General features: G+C 41.5%; 1 protein-coding gene across 3 annotated transcripts in view; it reads left to right on the forward strand.

Annotated features, from left to right (window-relative positions):
* Positions 1-2,201: 2,201 nt before the first annotated feature.
* The window catches only part of MOXD1 (monooxygenase DBH like 1), an 81,012-nt gene continuing 60,779 nt past the window's right edge, over positions 2,202-22,434 (forward strand). The window contains exon 1 of one of the 3 annotated variants that reach the window (XM_060115063.1): positions 2,202-2,568. In XM_060115063.1, coding sequence (XP_059971046.1) covers positions 2,305-2,568 — 264 coding nt within the window. In that variant the 5' untranslated portion in view covers positions 2,202-2,304. Of the gene's footprint in view, positions 2,569-7,001; positions 7,111-22,434 lie in introns of those variants that run through there. The other 2 variants (XM_060115064.1, XM_060115065.1) reach the window with 2 other exon arrangements.

Below are 22,434 nucleotides of genomic sequence, written 5' to 3' on the forward strand. Positions count from 1 at the left end.
ACAAGTATTTATTAAGCACTATTGCATGTTCATACATATTCTAGGCAATGTGCTAGAACAAGGAACCAGAATCTGTTCCTGACTTAAAAGGCTCCTGGAGGAAAACAAGCATATGGACAGACACTGAAATGTTAGGGGTGCCATCGTGAGGTCTGCACAGAACATTCCATGGCATGGGTACCACTGTGGAGGGGTCAATGCAATCTGACGGACATGTGGGAAGAAGGATCAGAAAATACTTCGAAGAATGGAGGGAAGAAAAGGCAAGTGTGGCAGAGTGTGAGCAATCTGAAAAGGCACAGTGATGGGAAACAGCAGGGCTCTCTTTTGAGGATTCTAGAGGCAGCTTTTATGTGTCCGGTTGGAAGTGGGTGAGTGACATGGCAGTGATGGAGGGTAAAGCTAGAACAGTAAACAGGGGTCAGATTCCAGATGTGAATTTGGGATTTATATAACAAACCCCAGGAAGCAGATGTAACCATGTAGTCCAGGCTCCTCTATGCTAGGGATAAAAGTGGGGTCACAAAACAGGAAGTTTGCCTTTGATCACTCTGGAGTAATATAACTCCCCTGAAATGCCTGTGCCTCACATGGTACCAAGACCCACTCTTCTTGGCCTCCATGTCCACCATTTTGGTCCTCTCTCTCCACATTCCCTTTCTCTTCCTGGCCAGAGCAACAGTAGTAGCCATGCCCCTGTGCTTGTAAAAATGCAGTTCTAAGGATGCGATTCTTAGTTTGCCGAAGTTGATGCTGCTGCTCTTGATGTCTGCCCAGGGAGTCCTGTAGCGGCTGGTAGTTCATACTCTCAATGCCTCAGTTCTTTAAAGGCTTCACAGGCTCTTTTATTTCTTGCCTTATCCCAAGGTTTCAACATTGCCCTACTCTGATGGTGGTCTGTTGTCATTGACTAAACCTGTAGACTTCAGTCCACTCTCTCCTTGGGATGAGTCTCTTCTCAAGCAACTCCCTGAACTCCCTAGTAAACAGATCCGCTGGAAGGTTGCTTTCCAGAATTAGTCAAATATGCCCGAATCTTTGGGAGAGCACAGTTTTGATGCATGGTGGCAACTCTGGAAAAGTTATGGGAAAAGCAATGGCAAGAGAAAGTAGGAGCAGGAAAAAACAGGCTGAAACATGACTCGCAGAGAGAATTAATATAAGCAGCTTGTGTGGAGCCTCCAAATCCAAAGTAAATAGTACATATTTGTAGTATTCGCCTTACCCATATTTTTTAAATCTGATATCCTCTCTTATTTTTATATTTTGTATTACTTGTATTTTATAAGCCACCTTAGAACTTTTATGAAACATGGCAGAATATAAATAAATGAATAAATAAAGACGGTAATTTGCAGTTGCCACACGGAGTAATTAGCATTCTGAAGACAGGAGTGATGTGGTCAAAGGTAGAGACAAAAACACTTTTTGATAAACATGACTACGGCCAGAACTTGAAATAGCAGGAAACGAGGATATCAACTTAAAATCTAACTCCTAAATGATGTTTCAACCCTGACCTATTTGCTGATGGCAGAGTGGTTTGGCAGAATTTGTCCCCTCAAGACCAAACCAAATCAAACAAAAACCAGTTAGAAGGAGGCAAGCCTTAAGGTGCTGACTCCTGCCGTCAGGAACCAGGTCTCCCAAGACTCGATGAAAGGGTGAGAGAGATGCGCTGGACGAGGTGAACCGTGTTCCCGGTGGGGTAGAGGCATCGCTGTGTACAGTGGTTTCGGAAAATCGACGGCAGCGAACACGGAAATATTAAGCGGTTAACCCTGGACGGGACTTTCTCTTACTTGCCCTCCAGCAAACCCAGGATAGTCCCTTTGATTACTCAGGTCCTCCCCTCCTCGGCTAAGCTAGACTTACCCTCTCTCGGCAATTCCTTATTCTCTCCCCTGGGATCCCCACCCCCTGGTCCCCAAGACGTGCTCACTCTCCCGCTCCTTTTCCCTCTGCCCCCGACCCCCTTGCCTAAGCTTCCACCTCCTCCTCTCTCCTTCCAGGACGTCCGTCGCTCCGCTCCTCACTGAATCCCACCTCGGGGACCAAAGCAGGGGCGCGGGGTGGCAGATGGATGGGCGGCAAGGGCGGGACGCAGCTGGAATCCGCGGGACCCGGGCCGACGGGCTGGCGGGCCGCCCGGGCCTGGGAGGGAGAGCGGGACGGTCCGGCCCCTCCCGGCGGGCGGGACGGGGGGCGGTGCCCAGCCGCCGGCTCTCGACCGCCGCTCGGCGTGCGCCCACCGCGTTCCAGGCGGCGGGAGCCCAGGTGCCGCCAGGAGGGACGCGCCCGAGGATGTGCCGCTGGCCGCTGCTCCTGCTGTGCGGCCTGCTCCCCGGCGCGGCGGCGGGGGGCTCGGGCCGGCCCTTCCCGCACCGCACCCTCCTCGACTCGGAGGGCAAGTACTGGCTGAGCTGGGGCCCGTGGGGCGGCCGGCTAGCCTTCCGCCTCGAGGTGCGCACCGCCGGCTACGTGGGCTTCGGCTTCTCGCCCACCGGGACCATGGCCGCGGCCGACATCGTCGTGGGCGGGGTGCTCCGCGGGCGGCCCTACCTCCAGGTAAGCGCGTCCCCTCCCGGAGCCGCCCCGCCGGGCCCCGGCCGCTCCGACCCCGGGCCACCCGGCTTTCCCTCCGGCCGAGACTGGACGCCGTCGCGCCCCGCCGCCCCGCCGCCCCGCCGCCCCTGCCCGGCACCCGTTTGCCTTCGCCGTGCGCTCCTGTAGCCTCTGGCGCCCAGGTTTCGCCGCTGAGCACGGTGACCCCAGGCAGCTTGCCGTCTCTGAGCACTTAACTGTCCCCAGCGCCCCACTTAATACATCCCCCAGGTACACACCTGCCACGCACCCCGCTTCATCCCTCACAGGAAAGGAGAGGGACCCCAGCTTTGGGGGCCTAACGGGACAGCTCTCAGGGTTGAAGAGACCAGAGAGCTGTATCATTTGCTGTCTTGCTATCGAGGGTCGGGGATCTCAGAACTTCCCACATCTCGGCTATTCTGAAGCCTCCTGGCTCGCGGGCCGGGTCAGCTACCTTACCCGAGAGATGAATGAAAGGTCCCCAAGAATCGCTAGGAGCTTGCTATTCTGAGAGCCGTTTAGGAAGCCGCGAAACCTACAAAGCCTGGAGTCCCCAGGCAAAACCCCCTATTAAGTGGCAAAACTTTTCACTTACTTTAATAGCTAACAGAATCAATTTGACAGCTACTGTTTTGCTTTGAAAGAGCCCGAGTAGAGTCGTTGCCTGTTCACAGATGTTTTTATGAATAGGAATTTTTTTTAAATTATGAGATGACCAGAAAGATGAGGTAGGTAGGTTTTTCTGGACATCTTTGTCTGTTCGATCTTGACCGACATTTGGACACTTCTCCACGACGACATGACGTCGTGGTAAACATAGGGTTGCTTATCAAAGTTCATCCAAAAATGCTGACCATTGCCAAAAGTCTCTTGATCCGGATGAAAACTAGTTGTTCTGGCATTGTGTTAAGGCTTTGATGATGTTAAAATCGATGTGCACGATGGATTTCAAAGAGCATTTCTCAGTAATTTTATTTCTGACTTCTAAGTTTGATTTCCACAACGTTCTGCAATTGATTTTTAACGCTAATTTTGGCATTGGACTTTTAACTCCGGCTAGAAATTTTTAAAAATGACAGCAATAAAAACTTTAAAACCATTCTGTTGTCTATATTTTCATAAATTAGTCCTTTCCTCCCCAAAATAAGGACAACTCCAAGAAAGTAAAGTTATACGGGGATTACACTCTGCTGAAGTCATTGATGTATAAATTTTCTCCTTCTGGAGCATCTCAGACATTAAATTTGTAAACCAAGAATTTGACCCCAAACACAGGCCTCACTAGCTGAATAACTTAGCTCTCTTCCGATATGAAGTAGACAATACCTTATTTAAACACCTGTTGAGCCACATCTTTTTGTTTGTTTGTCTGTTTGGTTTTTTAGGGTGGGGAGAGTCAAATGCCCCTTAACTATCCTTGCATGTTTTCTTGAAGGGGACAAGTCTTACTATAGTGATATCATAAAACAGAGCATGTGTACTTTAAAAGATAACTTGATATTGTTTTCCCCAGAAGAGTGGCAGTTCTAGAAAGCCCATCCAATCTGATATCAAATGAAAGACTAAGAGTAGAATTCTGTTGCAACATGCCATAATGGGCACACCACAAACATAGGGTTTGTTAAACTACAGTATTTTCACACTGCTGGTGGTTCTTCATAAAGATCACATAAGAATTAATTAAGTGCTCTTTAGATGGGTTTTGAAACAGAGAACTTTTCTTAAAGTGATTACTGAACACATATCACTATGAAATAAGCCTTGGAAATGGATCCTTTCCCAATATATTTAATGAGCACGAAGTAGGACTTTCCCCTCTGTTTTTATTCCTAAGGAGATGAAATCTTTATTTTCATGTATAAAGGATCACCATTTTCTTGCTGACTGACATCCTTTACTATTCCATGTTTTTAAGCATCCCATTCATTTTAGGACATATAATATATAATAAAAATTATGCTTATCAGTTAAGGAGAAAGAAAATTTATTAAAAACCTCTTTAATAAAATGAAAGACCCCAGCCACTAAAAATAAAAAGAAATGTATCAGTTCCAGCTGGATCATCCAGGCTGGGTGATTCCATTTTCCAACTCTTGAAATTGTATCTTCCCCCTAGAAACTATTGATTTGAGATTCTTCATGCAGTGGTGTGATAAGGGTATCCTCAGCAACTATACCAAAAGGTAAATAGGGTTGTTAAACATTGTGTATGTGATTCCACTAGTAGACTGAATTTTGTGTAATTTTACTCCCCAAAAGAACAAATTTTGCATGAAACAATACAGCAAAAAGCATTGGCTTCTGGGGCATGATGTAGGATGGCATCAGAGTGTATGATAACAACCTAAGTTGACATCCTAGTCACCTCCCCTTGTGGCTATTTTCCATATATTTTATTTCATCCTTTCTTATTTAATTTAAAAAAACTTGACCTTTACATATTTTTATTCTTTTATTATTATGACTTTTAATAATGATGATTATTAAATTCAGTTTATTATTAAACTGATGATCTTAAACTCTTCTTTTCAATAGAATGTTAACTCCTGGATAACTATATAAGAATAAATCCTAACCAACCAGGCAGAGAACTGTCGTTGAAACAGATGTCATAAACCCAAATTCATGTAGAGGTCAAGCAGCAAGTGTAAAAGAGTGACAAGTCTTCAGTGGAACAGGCAGGATTGTAATGCAGCAGAGTAGAGGGGAGAGAAGAAACCCGAGATTTTGCATGTGAATTACTGTTATGTAGAAATGCAAATCGAGTATTGCCAGATCTTCCATTTGTTTTTGTTTTTTTGAGAGAAGAAAGTTTTTTTTTAATTTATTTATTTAACTTATTTATTCTTGGCTGTGTTGGGTCTTCACTGCTGCGTGTGGACTTTCTCTAGTTGCGGTGAGCGGGGGCTGCTCTTCCTTGAGGTGCGCAGGCTTCTTATTGCGGTGGCTTCTCTTGTTGCGGAACACGGGCTCTAGGCGCGCGGGCTTCAGTAGTTGTAGCATGCAGCCTCAGTAGTTGTGGCGCACGGGCTTAGCTACTCCGTGGCATGTGGGATCTTCCCGGACCACAGCTCGAACCTGTGTCCCCTGCATTGGCAGGCAGATTCTTAACCCCTGCACCACCAGGGAAGTTCCAAGAGAAGAAAGATTTTTAGTTTGTGTGTGTGTGTAAGTAAAACCTTCTGATTAGTAAATAGCAGCCACAATTCAAAGTTGTACAAAGCACCCTGTAGTGCACATATACATACACAATTTCAGTTGAGGTATATCCCATGGACATCTTCATCTGGGACCAAGAGGAAAAAAAGCTAAAGTTAATAAAGAATCAACCCAAATTATGAAAATCCAGAAAAGACAGAGAGGCAGGTCCCATTTCTCTTCAGGCCAGATTTATTCTGTGTCAAGAAACATCCAGTGTCAGAGGAGACCTTGCCCCTTCTTTTGGTTGTCTGTCATTGTGTAACAAAGCACCCCATAACACAGTGGCTTATTTTGCTCACAAAGCTGCAATTTGAGCAGGACTTAGTGGTGACAGGTCTTCTTTGCTCCACGTGGTGTCAGCTCCAAGGTGAGTGCTTGAGTCATCTGGAGGCTCTCTCACTGGTTTGTCTGACTGGCAATTGATGCAGGCTATTGGCTGGACCTCCGCTGGTACTGTGGCGGGAACGTGGCCTCTCCGTGTAGCTGCCTGGCTTCCTCCCAGCAGAGTGGCTGGGTCCCAAGAGTGGACATCTTGAGAAGCCCAGGTGGAAAGTGGATGGCCCTTTATAATTTAGCCATGGAATCATGGACTGTGTCTTCTGCTGTAGTCAGAGTCCCACTGGATTGAAGAGAGAATGTAGACGCCACCTCAACATCATGCTGTGAGGAGGTCACGTGGGAGGGGAAGATATTAGTGTGGCCATCTTCGGAAAATCCATGCAACCGCACCTATCATCACCAACGTGCCCGTTCCCTTCCACCACCCCTTCTGAGTACCTGTCACCATGTAGTCACTCTCTCAAGACACTGCTCGGTTTGGGAGGCAAGTGCTTACTTTTTCACCTCTTTCCTTCCCCCCCCCTTCTCACACACACACACACACACACGTGCGCGCGTGTGCGTTGCTCACAAGAAGTTAGTGAATGGTTAGTCCTCCTAGTCCCCATTCCTTCCACCCCTCCCCCCAGTAAAAGATTTCTAAACCTCCACAAACCCACATTTTTCAGTGGTTGCCGATCACTAATTGAGGGCTGGACCCAATGAGACTGTCTCCGGAGGGCAGCGCGACATTTGCTTGTAGAGTTGTGGAGTGAAAAATCAGATTTTGATTTCCTTGCCTCAAGGCAGTATACTGGCTTGGACATCCTTAAAACCACACCCAGAGATGAGGTATTGTGGAAATTTGCCCTGCCCGTTTTGTAACCCTCTGACCCTGTCTGGAGATATTTCTTCAGATGGTGTATAACCAGGTACCATCAAAATGGGAAAGAAAAGAGAGAAACGCGATTGTGAAGTAAAGCCTGTCCCAGTGTACCCTGTCGGGTAAGTTGTTCTGGATCGGGTTACACTTGGGGACACGTTACCCCTGGGATGCTGCTGAGGTTAGTTTCGAGACAGTGTTTCACAGAACGGCCAGGGGTGGGGGTGGGAAGCGGTCTTTCCTCTTGCTTCGGCTTTGGAAAGCCTCACTATTTTGTCTCAATGAATTAACTCAGTTCTCACTTCCCTGATGCACTCAGATTCGTGTCCTTTCCTTGTACTTTGCCCCTTTTTGACACAGAGCGATCCCACCCCGACCCAAGCCACTTAGCAACTGTGAGTCCCCATTTGGGGGAAGTAATCCGGGTTGATGAATGCCTAGTTTGTGTGAGTTGGAGAAGAGGGCAGCATTGTCAGATGTGCCTGTTGAATTTGCACAAAAATGGATTCACTCTTCCTTTGGGGGTATAAATCGCTGGGGAATGGAGGCTGAAACCTAAGTCATCATTTGTTACAGCCTTGCTGGTTGGCCATCGCTAGGACTGAAACTTTTCTGTGATGAGAAGGAAGTCTTCAGCAGCGGGGTAATTGCTGCAGGGCTGCTCCCTGAGGAAATGCTTGGAAATTATGCTGTGATTTGAAATCACAGAAAACAGTGAGCATTCTTTGTGGTTAATGATGTGCTTCTTTTAAGTGCACCGGGGCCAAGGGCAACAAAGAAATGTTTGGAAAGCAAATTGAAAAGCTGTAAGGGAAAGGCGAAGAGAGTGTGCAACCCTGACACAGCTCAGCCGGGGCTTTGTTAAGAGATATTTATAAATCTTCAGATTATGTCCTCCCCCCCCCATCAATTTCCAGATGACGAAATTTCCAAAGCTTCATGCTTTGTGCATTAGTAATAAGTCCACATGCACCAATGTAAGCTGGAACAGAAAGACACCAGGATAGTCTTCAGCTGTGTGGTTCTCCTTGGAAGAGCAGATGATTTCATAGTGCCAGCCTGAGGAAAGGGCAGAGTAAGGGCCAAGAGAAGAGTGCACCTGAATTGACCATCAAGGTTTAAGACTTCAGGCAACCAACAGCCTATTTCTGGATTCTTGGAAGGAGAGGCAAGAGTCCACGTCAAAGAAAGTGAACGGTGGTTTATCGATTCATCATTTGTAATAGAGCCCTATTAAAATAAAGGTGCTGGCAAAAGGAATGAATTCATTATATATCATGTTTCTGGCAATGTTTGATCCATACGTAAAAACAAAAACAAACAAAAAAACACCTCTGCCTATGGATGCCTCACAATGATGTTTATTGTAACTTTTAAAAAATAATTAGTACAGAACTTTTAAAGAGAGAATATTTCTCCAGGAAACCTCTTCCCAATCTATGTCTTTTTAACCTGTTAAATTTTAAAATAGACTGGGGAAAAAGCTTCACATTAGGACAACATACAGCACACACATAAGCAGAGAATTCTACAAAAATAAAAATAACTTCAAATATATCACTTTTTGTTAACTGTAAAAATGGGATTATATATGAGTGCTGTGCACATAATGTATAGACCAAATTTAATTTACTACTGAGGTCTTTTGTAGTCATCTAATGTAGCCAAAAATTATGAGAAAATCTTTAAACAATGTTTGCTTTTACAAGTTAAATGTTGATGTTTTGGACATTTACTTGCTGCTGGTAAGAGCTCAGAGTTCAGTTGATTCCCCTTAAATTTCCTAAACCACCCCCGCCCCAATTTTACGGTTAAGAAACTAGGCCTTAGGTACCTATTAAACGACTTGTTGGAGGCCATACAGATCAGTAGCCTGGATTCATTTCCTCTCAGTCCTGGTTTGGTGGTCTTTCTTCTCCTACAAGCAACTGGTAGCTTACATAAAAACATGTTAACAGTTTTCTTCCTCAACAGTGAAAAACATGTTAATAAAATGCATTTTTTAAAAGTGATAAAATCATAGTATCTCTCTTACTACTTTTGTTGTACTATGAATGTCATAGATATACATATCTATGATGTGATTTTTCATTCATGGAGTTCTTGGGGTTTTTTTTTTGGCTGTGTAGGGTCTTAGTTGCGGCATGCGGGGTCCTCGTTGAGGTGTGTGGGATCTTTCATTGTGGTAGCGGGCTTCTCTCTAGTTGTGACATGCGGGTTTTCTCTTCTCTAGTTGTGGCGCACAGGCTCCAGGCGCGTGGGCTCTGTAGTTGGTGGCACGTGGGCTCTAGTTGAGGCGCGTAAGCTAAGTAGTTGTGGTGCACGGGCTTAGTTGGCCCGCAGCGTGTGGGATATTAGTTCCCTGACCAGGGATCGAACCCTCGTCCCCTGCACTGGAAGGCGGATTCTCTACCACTGGACTACCAGGGAAGTCCCTCATGGAGTTCTTAATATATGCCATACACTATGATAAGTCCTTAAAGTGTGTTATCTCATGTAATTCTCACAATAGCCCTATAAGGTCAATATCTTATTTCTCCCATTTTGTAGATGTATAAACCTGAGGCTCCAGACCACACAGCATGAGAATCATTTGGGACTCGCATATGACTGTTTTAGTAAAGTACTCACCGATAGGCAGAGAATGTTAGAATGTTCATTCATTCACTTGACCAATATTTATTGAAGGTTTATTGAACAGTTTTAGATGCTGGGGATACAGCATTTAGTGAGAGGAAATCAGTGGTATCGGGGGGCTCACATTTTGATGGGGGATAAACAAACAAGCAACAAAAATATCAGAAAGTGGTAACTGCTGTGCAGAGAATTAAAATAGGGTGATGTGATAAGGAGCACCAGTGTGGCTGTTTTAGATTGGAATGCTTATAATCAAAACACGAAGGAAAACAAATATCCCAAGTTTTAAAAATTGTCTTTCAAGATTAACCATAGTGTTTACAATTCAAAATATCATATACTATGAAGAAGATTATCTGGCATGGGCATCAAAGGACTCAGTAGACCTTGAATATAGGAGACTGCCTACCTGGAGGAAATATAATTAATGTGTCTGAACCACATGAGCTCTCTTTTCTATTTCTGTGGCATTGTTACACAGATGTTTAGCAAGCTCAACTAGAGTCTTTCAGGCTTTGATCTAGAGACTCGGTGATTTTATTTTATTTTATTTTTTTTGCGGTACGCGGGCCTCTCACTGTTGTGGCCTCTCCCGTTGTGGAGCACAGGCTCCGGACGCGCAGGCTCAGCGGCCACGGCTCACAGGCCCAGCCGCTCCGCGGCATGTGGGATGTTCCCGGACTGGGGCACGAACCCGCGTCCCCTGCATCGGCAGGCGGACTCTCAACCACTGCTCCACCAGAGAAGCCCAGACTTGGTGATTTTATAGGAGTTTCTCTCTTAATACTAGGTATGAATATTCTTCTCTTGTACTCTGTGTTCTTTCTCATCTTCAATAATATGAGAGAGCTAAAGGACTTTGAGAACTAGAGCAACAAAACCACGTGCATCTGGGGAAGATTTCCATCTTTCAGGCAATTTTTAGACTAAAACTTGGAAGTCTCAGTTTCTTAGATGCAACTAAATTGCTACCATTTTTCCCCCTGCAAACTTCATGCACGGAAACCCACTCATACAAGGAAGCTCTTGGTAGATGAAACCATGTAGAAGCAAGGCCTCTGGTACTTTGGTCATCCAGATCCCTTTGGGCAGGGCCAAGATGGATCTGTGCTACGGTGGATTGGAATCCAGTGGTGAGCAGGCAGAGCTAATGGAAGACTGAGAACTGGGAAAGATACTTCCTACGTCAGAAATTCCCAAATTTGTACATTAGAATCACTTGGGCATCTTTTAAAACTTTCACTGTCCAGGCAACCCCCATCCCTCCTTAATACCCATTAAATCACAATCTCTGGGGGGGGGGGTGGACACAGGCATTAATATATTTTAAAGTTTCTTAATTGACTCTGTGAAGACAATTCTGAAATGTGCAGACAAGTTCGGAAACTACGGACCTTATGTGGCTAGGCTCTTTGATCAGAATCAGGTGACTCCTGTGTGGTCCACCTATAGATGCTTGGAAGATTCCAGGCGCTGGGCATGGGGACGCATAGCAGGATTCTGGACAAAGCAATTAAGACTGACCACTTGATGTTTGAAGCCAAGGGCAAACATATGCTTAGATAGTTAAGATTATTTTGTAAAGTAGAAAAATAAAGTGGGTTTTTCTAGAATTGAAACACTTCTGAAATGTTCAACAAATTTGGTGATACTTCTAAGTATTTTCTCAAAAGTACACGTTGAAATGAGAGCAGCAATGGAAGAACTGTGGGTAGTGGTGTATTTTAAAACATGCTGAGCCAGAAATCTCCCTCCTCCTCATAGCCCTCTACCATTCCTACACACCTTTTGTCAGTCGGTACTAGCTGCTGTATTTCCAAGCAACAGGAATATCTGCCCACACAGAGTCTAAAATTCATAAGTTATATATGGCCACAGGGCATTAAAGGAATATTAATAAATGAAAGTCTTAGATAATGTCTCAGCCTGTTCAAGAGGTGTGTTCTGCTCTAAAATCTTTTTTTAGAATTACCAGTGACAAAATGGACTCCCTTTGTATTTGGAAAAATTCGGAAGTGTCTTTCTAGTTACGTAAATAGATGTTCCTTTCCCTCCCTCCTTCATTTTCCAAAGTTACTAATAAGACGTGAAATGCCCTAAAGCTATAGTTGCAGTAGGGAGAAGGAGGAAAAGAAGCAGGAGTCGTGGGTGATTAGTGTTTCATTGGGGTGTGGATGCGACATGCACAGGTCGATGCGTATGTCAGTGCTGCCACAGTCTTCCTGAGGGACCAGGAAAGAGTCCATGTGCCTGGCGGGTCCTCAAGAAATACCTGCTGAGCAGCTAAAAGCAGGAAGCTCTGCTCTGAATCCCAGCACTGCTTGCTACTTACTCCTTGTGTGGCCCTTGGCAAACTCCTTAACGTCTCTAAAGTGACAGTTCCCTTTATGAAGAAGGGAATTATATCTAATGCATGGGGTTTTTGTGAGGATTAAATGAAATAGGCATGTAAAGCTCTTAGCAGAGTATGTGGCACATTAAAAGTACTCAATAAAGACAAGGTATTCTTATAATGAGTCGTTTAGTGAAATATCAGAAATGTCAGATGATTACATGGAGAGAAATGTCCCAGATTTTCAACTTGGGGAAAAATATCTACTGAAGGAATAGATGGGGGAGATTCATAGTAATTTTTGAGGAAATTCAAAGACAAACTTTAAGCAACTGATTTGTGAATGCTTGGCCCTAAGCAATTGGTTTGTGACTAGAGGTCAGCATGGTTTCAGTAAACACAGGTTATACTCACAAGACTGCATTTGCTTTTGCATTTGATTTGCTGAACCAACCTGTAGTTGTGGTAATAAATCAATGGTGTGTCTGAATGATTCTAAAGTAATTGGCAGGTCTCTTAGGATGTCACAACATGTTTATAACAGACTGTCTACATTAGTCCACAGAATAAGGACTCAAAAGATAGTGATATATTAAAATAACAGAAGGAAACTAAAAGTTAAAAATTCACTGAGAATACAAATAAGGTTAAACACTTGGTTTAAAGATTAGTTGTGTATGTACAAAATGTGTAAAATTGGACTTAAATGGAATTCATATGAAAAAGGTCTAAATATTTGTTCTTCTTAAGCTCAAAAGATGTGCTTGTTGAACACAAATATGCAATATTAGCCTATAAATTCTATGTTTACATCAAGTGAAGTAATACTGACATTGTAATCTGTACTAGGCTAACCATAACAGAAGATACCTTCTTGAATAACTTCTTTAAAGGATGTGTGGGTGAACTGGATCATTCTAAAGGAGAATTACAAGGATGATTGAAATCTCTGGAAATTGGGGTACTTGAGTAATGGGAGACCACTGGCAATGTTTGCTTAGAAAAAGAACAATTAGAAAAGACATGATCATTGCCTTTGAAATAGTGGACAGTCTTCCTCAAGAAATATGGATTAGATGCTACCTATTAGGTTTCAGAAGGAAGAAGAAAGACCCAATTAGTATACTCTATTTTAGGTTAGTATAAGAAATACATTTCTGACCATCAGAGGTATTAAAATTGAATGAGTTGCCTTGTAAGATTGTAAACTCATGAGCTTTGTCACTTGGAGGTATTGAATACTGTGTGATCCTCTCTTAAAAACATTTTTGAGAGAAATCCTCTTGATGGGAGCTAGGATTAGGTATCCTTCAGGCTGTCTTCCAACTTGAGTGTGATGCTGAAAGGAAATTTACTCCACAATCTTGCTTTTAGGTTATTCTAGAAATTAACAGAAGGGAAGACATTAGCAACTATGAAACTGTCTTTTTTTTTTTTTTTTTTTTTTTTCGGTACGCGAGCCTCTCACTGTTGTGGCCTCTCCTGTTGTGGAGCACAGGCTCTGGATGCACAGGCTCAGCGGCCATGGCTCATGGGCCCATCCACTCCGCGGCATGTGGGATCTTCCCGGACCGGGGCATGAACCCGTGTCCCTTGCATTAGCAGGCGGACTCTCAACCACTGCGCCAACAGGGAAGCCCGATGTTGTTTTTTAACCTGCCTCAAGAAGTCCTGCTGTCTCTGTGGATAGGTGTTCATTGAATCTTTACATTAGTTGTGAGAGTATTTCATTTCTTTACCTACTATATATTTCAGTATATTTGAATTATATTAGTGAATATATGTTAATCCTATATAGTGAATATGTATTAGTTTTGAAACCAAAAAAATGAAAAAAAAGAATGTCTTATGACTTGTATATACTCAAAAGAATTTGGAGGGCTTCAGGAGCCTTTATATTCAAGGCTGAATATAAAGTCGGTAAGTTTCGGAAGCTTGGTTGATGCATTTTTTTGATCTAAGAACAGTCTACATATTCTCTGCCTCCTGACCTTCTCACCTGGATGTCTAGGTAGCATCTTAAATCTGCTTCTTCCCTAGCCTTCCCCATCTCAGTAAACGGCACCTCTGGGTACCTCCAGTCAAAAATCAGGGGTCATCCTTGTTTCTTCTCCTTCCTTCTTCCCACATATAAAACCCACCTCTTCAGATTCTATTGACTCTTCCTCCAAACCAAATCTAAAACCTGCGCACGTCCCTTCAGTTTTACTACTACCACTCAAGCTTGAACCCCTGGGACCACTGTGTGACTCCTGTCTTCTGACCATGGCTCTTCTTTTTTCTTCTCTTCATTCTCCACACGGTAGCCACAGTAATACACACACACACACACAGACACACACACACACACACACACACACGTATATATATTTTTCATGTCAATCAGAATATGTCACTTTCTGCTTCAAGCTCAAATAACTTCTATATAAGTTTAGTATTAAATCTGAACTTCCTATACTGACCCATAAGGCGTTCACAGCATCTGGAGCCTCATGTGATCCCTGTTGACCTCATTTTTCTGTTCCGGGCACTACATTTCAGTCACCCTGGTGTTTTTTTGTTTTTTTTTTTTTTTTTGCGGTACTCGGGCCTCTCACTGTTGTGGCCTCTCCCGTTGCAGAGCACAGTCTCCGGACGCGCAGGCTCAGCGGCCATGGCTCACGGGCCCAGCCGCTGCGCGGCATGTGGGATCTTCCCGGACCGGGGCACAAACCCGCGTCCCCTGTATCTGCAGGCGGACTCTCAACCACTGCGCCACCAGGGAAGCCCAGTCACCCTGGCTTTTATTTGCTTCACTAAACTGGATAAACCTCGCCTCGCCCCCTTCTAGGTCCTTTCCAATAGCTGCTCTCTCTTCCTGGACCTACTTCCTCCTCACTTTCCATGGCTGGCTCCTAACTGTAGTTTATTTCTCAAAGTAAGTCTCAGTGTCTCAGTGGTGACTTTTCTGATCTCTCAACTCAAAGGCTTTCCAATCTGTGTCTAGAATCTCTGTCTTATTTTCCTATAAGCACTTATCAAAATATTTTTGGTTATATTGTTATTTAAATTTAAAAAAATTGTCTGCTTATCCTGCAACTCCACTCTCAGTTTGATTATAATAAGGACTTGGTCTTATACTGTCTATACTGTGCAATCGTATGCTCTCAGCCCTACAACAGGGATAAAGAATAGTAGCCATGCAATAAAATATGTGTTGGAAAAAAGGAGAAGAAGAAGGAAGGGAGGAAGGGATGGAGGAGGGAAGCCAGGAAGGCAGGGGCCTTCTCTTCAAAATTGGTTCCTTTCATAAACTGGTCATGGAAAATTAAGAGAAGTCATCTAAATTTTTTTAAAAATTAGAATGTTGGAATACGGTGAAAGTAAAGGAACGTCTTATGTCAATGGTAAGATTTGGAATTGTTTTTTCCATTGAAGCCTATTGTTAGAGATGGAGTCAAAGTTTTCATTTTACACTTTATCTGATAATTCTATAATTATAGCAAAGTCTTAAATGACCTATATGAAAACTAAAATGAGATGATTGGCTGTGGGAGAAAATTCAGGATGTGTATTTCCAGAAGGTGGCACTTAAAGGACAAACAGATTGCTCAGGTGGGCCCCTCATGGAACGCAAGCCAATAAGGCTCACATTTAGGCGTTCCGGCAGCCATTTAACAGATCCCTTCTTAGAGCTAGAGAGTTTCAGTTTTATCTGAAGTGGTTTCTGGAAGGCATACCCCTTCTGTTTTGACATTCCTCTCAAATTTCCAAGATTAGCGAAGAAATAACTTATTAAAATCAGCTATATTATACTGAAGTCTGAAGATTATGTTTATATAGTTTGTTTATACGGGTTTTTTTTTGTTTAGTTTGTTTTTATGGTTTTTATAGGATCAAAGATTCTCTTGAACACAAAAATATCTATTATTATACTATCAATATTATTAAACTACCATAACACTTATTATAGAAATGGATATTACAAACAGGAATGTTTGAAGTAACAAGGCTTCTGTGATTTAGAAAAAGAAGAAAAACTACAAGCACCTGTTGAAGAAAATGATGACAGATGGTAACATTTTTCTCAAGGTTCCCTCTGCAGCTGTGCTTACATTCACTTCCCCAGGCTGAACTGGGGTTTATTCATATCTTTTATTACACCCATAAGAGTTTTCACTTCATCCTGTTTAACACAACACCGGTCAAAGCTCTTTTCTCTTAACAGAGATTTTATTCAAGAGAGAAAAAAAAGACTGACAATGAGTGAGAACCAATTTCACATCTGTGTAATCATGTTTTTTAACGAGAGGTCGTAGCAATCTTGTGGATTATCAAAGCTAGTGTTTTTGGTTTGTTATCTTAGTTTGAAGGTGGCAGTCAGTACTCTGGCTACCATGCGAAATGCTAAAGCCAACTTCTGCTGATGCTGTCTTTACTATCGCCACAGCATTTTGAAACCTCAGTAATACACTTTATCATTTATTTCAAAGCATAACATGTTCAAAAGGAAAAATATCCTGTGAGAATATGCTTCAGAAGTAATATTTTATTTATTTTGAATTTTATTTACTTATTTATTTATTTATACCGCAGGTTCTTATCCATTTTATACACATCAGTGTATACATGTCAATCCCAATCTCCCAGTTCATCCCACCACCACCACCACCCCAACTTTCCCCCGTGGTGTCCATACGTTTGTTCTCTACATCTGTGTCTCTATTTCTGCTTTGCAAACCGGTTCATCTAGAAGTAATATTTTTATGACACAACTGCAGGTTAATTTTATTACCAGAGTCTAATTATCAACTCAATTTTCAAAGGTAACAGCTAATATTTTATATTTAAAAAGTATAAACAAGGTTAATACATGATTTTATCCTTAAAAAGTATAAACAAGGTTAATCCGCAATAAAAACAAAAAATACCTCAATGACAATTCATATTGAAGCTGATATTTATGCAGATATTTGAGTTAGAATATGATTGAAATCCACATAAAACCATTTATCTAGGGAAATATTACTTCACATTTCACTTTATAGAACATTAAAGAGGAATAAGTACAAAGAAGAATGACTTCTGCATGCCAGCTTTTATATTTACACAATTAAAACATCTACATATTTTTATTCTTAAATGCTTACAAAATCTCTATAGGATCATGATTCTCTGAATCCTCCTCAGCCCTCTTGCCCTCATAAAGTCAACTTTTAATGATACTTAATCGAAACCTACTTTTATTTATCAGCATTTTATGTTACATTTATAATTTATAAATATATTTAATACATATACAATGAGATTTTTATAATGGCTGTTATTTTTATAATCAGACCATGACAGTGAGAGTACACTGTGATCAATATTTCTATTTTTATTTTATAAGTCCTGGAATATCAAACACTACAGCAACGTGGCTGAGGAATGGCCTTCACCATGGATGTACAGCGAAGCTGCATCTGGCCCCATTTGCTAAATGGGATGGGGAGTGGGAGAGAGGGGCACCATTTTGTTCGAATTCTAAAGGTGAAAATCTGATAGTAAAACTGATCTGGAAAATTTCCTTAAATAGCCCATAAGTACCATACTGTATGGTTTTGTGAATATAAATTTCTAGGTGATGTTATCAGTATTCAAATTATTAATTGGTCAATGTTTTGCTGTTAATTTCATTCTCCATTTTTTTCCCCTAGAAGGTGATAGTACAAAATAAGTATTCCATTTAATTATCCCCTTGTATAACATTTATCTCTTTGTCAGACTGTCAGGAAACCCTTAAACTCACTAAATATACTTTTTTTTTGGTTTGGCCAATCTTCAGAATAAATTCTTAAGATTGTTCTCTGAGTGACTCGCTTTCTTTTCCTCCTTCCTTCTTCCTTTTTTTGTCCCTCCCGTCTCCCCTTCCTCCCAGGGAGAATAATTGAATGATAAGAAATTTGAGACCCAGATTTTTTTTTGCCTTTTTCTCTCCTCTTGCCTCATTTAATTTTGCTTTTAAGGTTTGCCAATATGCCATTTCTTACGGTATAATATTGACACCATCAATCCTGTGTTTGATTGTAGTTCATGTATCTTCTTAATACAGGCTGAAGGAAGAAAGTAGGTGCTACTGCGGGATATTTTGCTCCCACCAAGTTAAACTGTTCCTTTACCACAAAGATGTGAATATCGGAGGATAGGTTATGGGTCCTTATCTTTTAGTTTCAAGATTATCCCCTCATTTAGATTTAGCAAAAGGAAAGGCAGGATTCTTCTTTCAAAATTGCACATACTTAATGAGGCTCTGCAATATGCAAGTCTCTCCATTAGGCACTGAGGATAAAATTAACATCAGAAAACGTTCTAAAATAGGGTTTCTCTTTCTCAGATATGTTTTTTAAAAATTTTTCTTTAAAATAGGTAGGGAATACCATCCTAGTGTAAAAGGATTTCAAAGAGCTGTTGCATGTATAAACTCTTTTTCTAAATGTTGATGTCAGTTTCATAAGATTCATGTCCATTTAGGGGCTAAAAGGTCATAACAGCATTCCCAAATTTCAGTGCCAGATGTGTCTGCATCACACGTCATGCAGACCCAAACTCATTCTAGCATCTGGTTAAACACCTTCCACACCAGGTCTTAACCATATGTAAATATAATTGAGAGCAAATGGGAAAATAATCTACTGTTCCCTTTTTTTGTTCCATTTACAATGTAAACAACTTTTCTAAAGGTATACATTTATAACTGGATTAACAGGACTAGCTGTCTATTTCTAGGCAACTACCACTGGTTGAGAAGATAATGCTTTGTCTAGAATATATTATATGCAACACGGGAATGGAAATAGAGGAATAAAAATTCAGAGAGGGAATGATCACTTCCAGTTGGAATGCTCAAAGAAAACTTCGTAGAGGAGATAGAATCATGAGTCTTGGAGAGAAGGAAGCATTTCAGTGGAGTTGTTTCAGTGGGTGGAGGTAGTGGAGTGGTTATCTCAGTGGGGTGAAGAGAGTGGGGAGATAAAGAGGAAGAATGAACAAAAGCAAAGGGCTTGAAAAAGGTAGATTATTTGACGGGAATAATAAATAGATAATAGAGATCATGTGGTGAGATATTTTTTAAAGTCTTTATTGAATTTGTTACAATATATCTTCTGTTTTATGTTTTTGGTTTTTTGGCCATGAGGCATATGAAATCTTAGCTCCCCAACCAGGGATCGAACCTGCATCCCCTGTATTGGAAGGTGAGGTCTTAACCACTGGACTGCCAGGGAAGTCCCATGTGGTGAGATTAATGGTAGACACTCTGGAAAACCAGGTTAGGCTAAATTCTAGAGAAACTTGAATCTAAATTATAGAACTTTGCAGTCTATACTGTTGAATAAAATGTAGACGCATTGAGAGTGATTTTCAAGGAAGACCTTGACAAAAGTATGAGGTGATAGAATCTGAACTGAGATAGAAGAAGCTGAATGGAGCAGAAGTAAAAGCTGGGTTATTTTTTTAAAGGAGGAACTGATAGGAGGAGAGATTATCTGTGGAGGTGTGAGTAGTAAAGGAAGAAGTTAATAAAACTGTGGTTTTGAATTTGGATGGTTGGGAGAATGGCAGTACCAGGAAATAAAAATCCTTATAGATAAAGGGTGAATACAATTTTGGATACATTGCACGTAAGACTTCTAAGTGAAGGTATCCAGTGGACTTTTGGGTATGTAATCCTGAATAAAGGTGATGATTGGAAACTCCTGGAGCAGATGAGATTCCCAAAGGATGAAAGATGAAGACAGTGTAGTATAATGTCAAGGACAGAAGTTCCATGGCCGTAGTTTGGGAATGAGAATAACAGAGACAAACTGTCAGAGGCGGACAACCAACAGTGGCACCTTCTGGAAGTGGGGAGTATGGACATCCTTGCCTTATTCCCAGGACTTACTTGTTCCCAAACTTAGTGGGGAAGAATTCAGCGTTTCATCGTTAAGTGTGATATGAGCTATAGGTTTTTATAGATTCCTTTTATAAGGTTAAGGAAGTACCTTCTGTTGCTAGTTTACTGACAGATTTTGCCATGAATAAAAGTTTTAAATGGATTTTCTACATTATTGAGATGATTGTATGATATTTTTCCTTTTTAGACTTTGGTATAATGAATTGCATTGATTGATTTTCTAACGTTAAATCAACTCTGCATGGTCATAACATCTTTTTTTCTTTTTTTTTTAAACATCATTGGGTTCTATTTGGTACTACGTTTTTTTGTTTGTTTGTTTGTTTTTTCTCTACGCAGGCTGCTCAGTGTTGCGGCCTCTCCCGTTGCGGAGCACAGGCTCCGGACGCGCAGGCTCAGTGGCCATGGCTTACGGGCCCAGCCGCTCTGCGGCATGTGGGATCTTCCCGGACTGGGGCACGAACCTGTGTCCCCTGCATCGGTAGGCAGACTCGCAACCACTGCGCCACCAGGGAAGCCCGCTACTATGTATTTTAAAGAAAATTTGCAGCTAGGCCCATGAGAGATATTGATCTTTTTTGTAGTGTCTTTGATTTTGGTATCAGATTAATGCTGGCATCAAAAAATGAGTTAGGAAGTATTCCCTCCTCTTTTATCTTCTGGAAGAGTTTGTGAAGAATTGATATTACCTCTTCCTTAAATATTTGGTGAAATTCCAAGTGAAAACACTTTGGCTGAAAATTTTCTTTGTAGGAAGATTTTTACCCATAGGTAGACTATAGGGCTATTCAAAGTATCTGTTTCACAAAGTTTTGCTGGTTTGTGTCCTTCAAGTATTTTACCTGCTTCTCATCTAATTTATTCAAGCTTTTTACATCAAGGTGTGCATAAAAGTATTAACCTCTTAATGTTTGTAGGATCTATTGTAATATTTCTTGTTCATTTCAATTACATCTATTTGTTTTCTGCTGGTCCCATTTACTCTTTGTTTTATATTTCTATTTTCTTGCCTTATTTTAGGTTGATTTTTTAATGATTCCATTAAGTAATATTATTTAGACTAGAAAGAAGGCAAGATGTGAGCTCTCATGTATCATAACTGAAATTCTCTCAATGAAGGGAGAAGTATGATCAGAAGCTGAGGGTGGGGAAATGTTGGCATCTTATATAGAGAAGGTTTAGAATATTTGTCTTGGGACGTCTCCCAGGAAAAGCAAGAGATTAACATGTGGATTTCCAAGCATTAGTAAGGGCACAGCTAATTAAACAGGTAACTGATAAGGCTATTTGGATAGCTAAGGTGTACAATGGTCAAATCTGAAGATGTCTCCAAATAGACCCTAAAAATTGGAGAATGCAAAGAAACACTTATGGAATTACAGTGGTGATTAGGCTATTTCACATTTCAATTTTAGTTTTATTCAAACCCATTCATATTTTCCCTCAATGAAGTTGAAGATATCAGCTTGTTCTAAGACAACCACATTTTTCCAGGAGTTCAGAACTTTGACATAATTGGCATCTGTCTTTTCTGAATATTGAACACACAGTGGTTTACATGAGGCAGATGAGCTCAAGGGATTTTCAGTAAGTCCTGAATGAAGTTTCTCCTGCTTTCTTATAGCTAAGTTATCTGAAAAGGTGGAATAGCTGAAAGGAATTGGTTTTGGTGAGTGGAAATAAAACAAATGGAAAATTGGCAAGCCAGCTGGATATTTTGTGGGACTAAGGTTTTGGAAGCATATTTGCAAGACTAGGATAATTATTCTACTCTTTGAACTGATTACATTTTGTACTGTATTCCTTTTGTTTGCAAAAACTGTGACTACTTGAATCACATAATGAAATGTGAGCTTGGTGTAAAGGCACAGTTAGTTTATCTAAATCCCTTGTTGTCCACAGGCATTGTTATCTCATTTACATACTGAAATCTATGTGATCAAAAGTGGGAAAACCATAGTATCATAGGAATATTTCATTTGAATTGCTTTCACAATTACAGCTGGTTCTCAGAAAAAAATTTTGGACAAACCCTGACTTCAGCAGTAGAAAAAGTAACATTTTATGTGAAAAATATTTGATAAGATGATTTTGTAGCCACAAAGATGTAAACTAACCCGTCCTTTTCCAGTGGTGGCCACTATGATGTAGAACAGTAAAGAAGGATACAGGCTTGGATCTGACTGCCTAGGTTTCAGTACTGGCTTTACCACTTACCAGCTATGTGACCCTGGGCAAGATGCTAACTTCTTTGGGCTTCATTTTATCTCATACACTTGATCTGAAGATTAAATGAGTTAATACGTGTAACATGGTTAAACTATAGAATGTACACAGTAAGTTGTAGTTGTTACCATAGTGAAAGAGGTTAGTTAGGCTCTGTGCATTACCGATAATGTGGGGTCTGAACAGTATCTAGATCTGGTACCCTGGATATCAAATTTACACACACTTGATAACTAATTTAAAAAGGTGCTAGGAGGGAATTCTCTGGTGGTCCAGCGGTTAGGACTCTGCGCTTCCACTGCAGGGGGCACGGGTATGATCCCTGGTTGGGGAACT

Source organism: Mesoplodon densirostris, chromosome 12 (genome assembly GCF_025265405.1).
Source record: "Mesoplodon densirostris isolate mMesDen1 chromosome 12, mMesDen1 primary haplotype, whole genome shotgun sequence".
Lineage (NCBI taxonomy): Eukaryota > Metazoa > Chordata > Mammalia > Artiodactyla > Ziphiidae > Mesoplodon > Mesoplodon densirostris.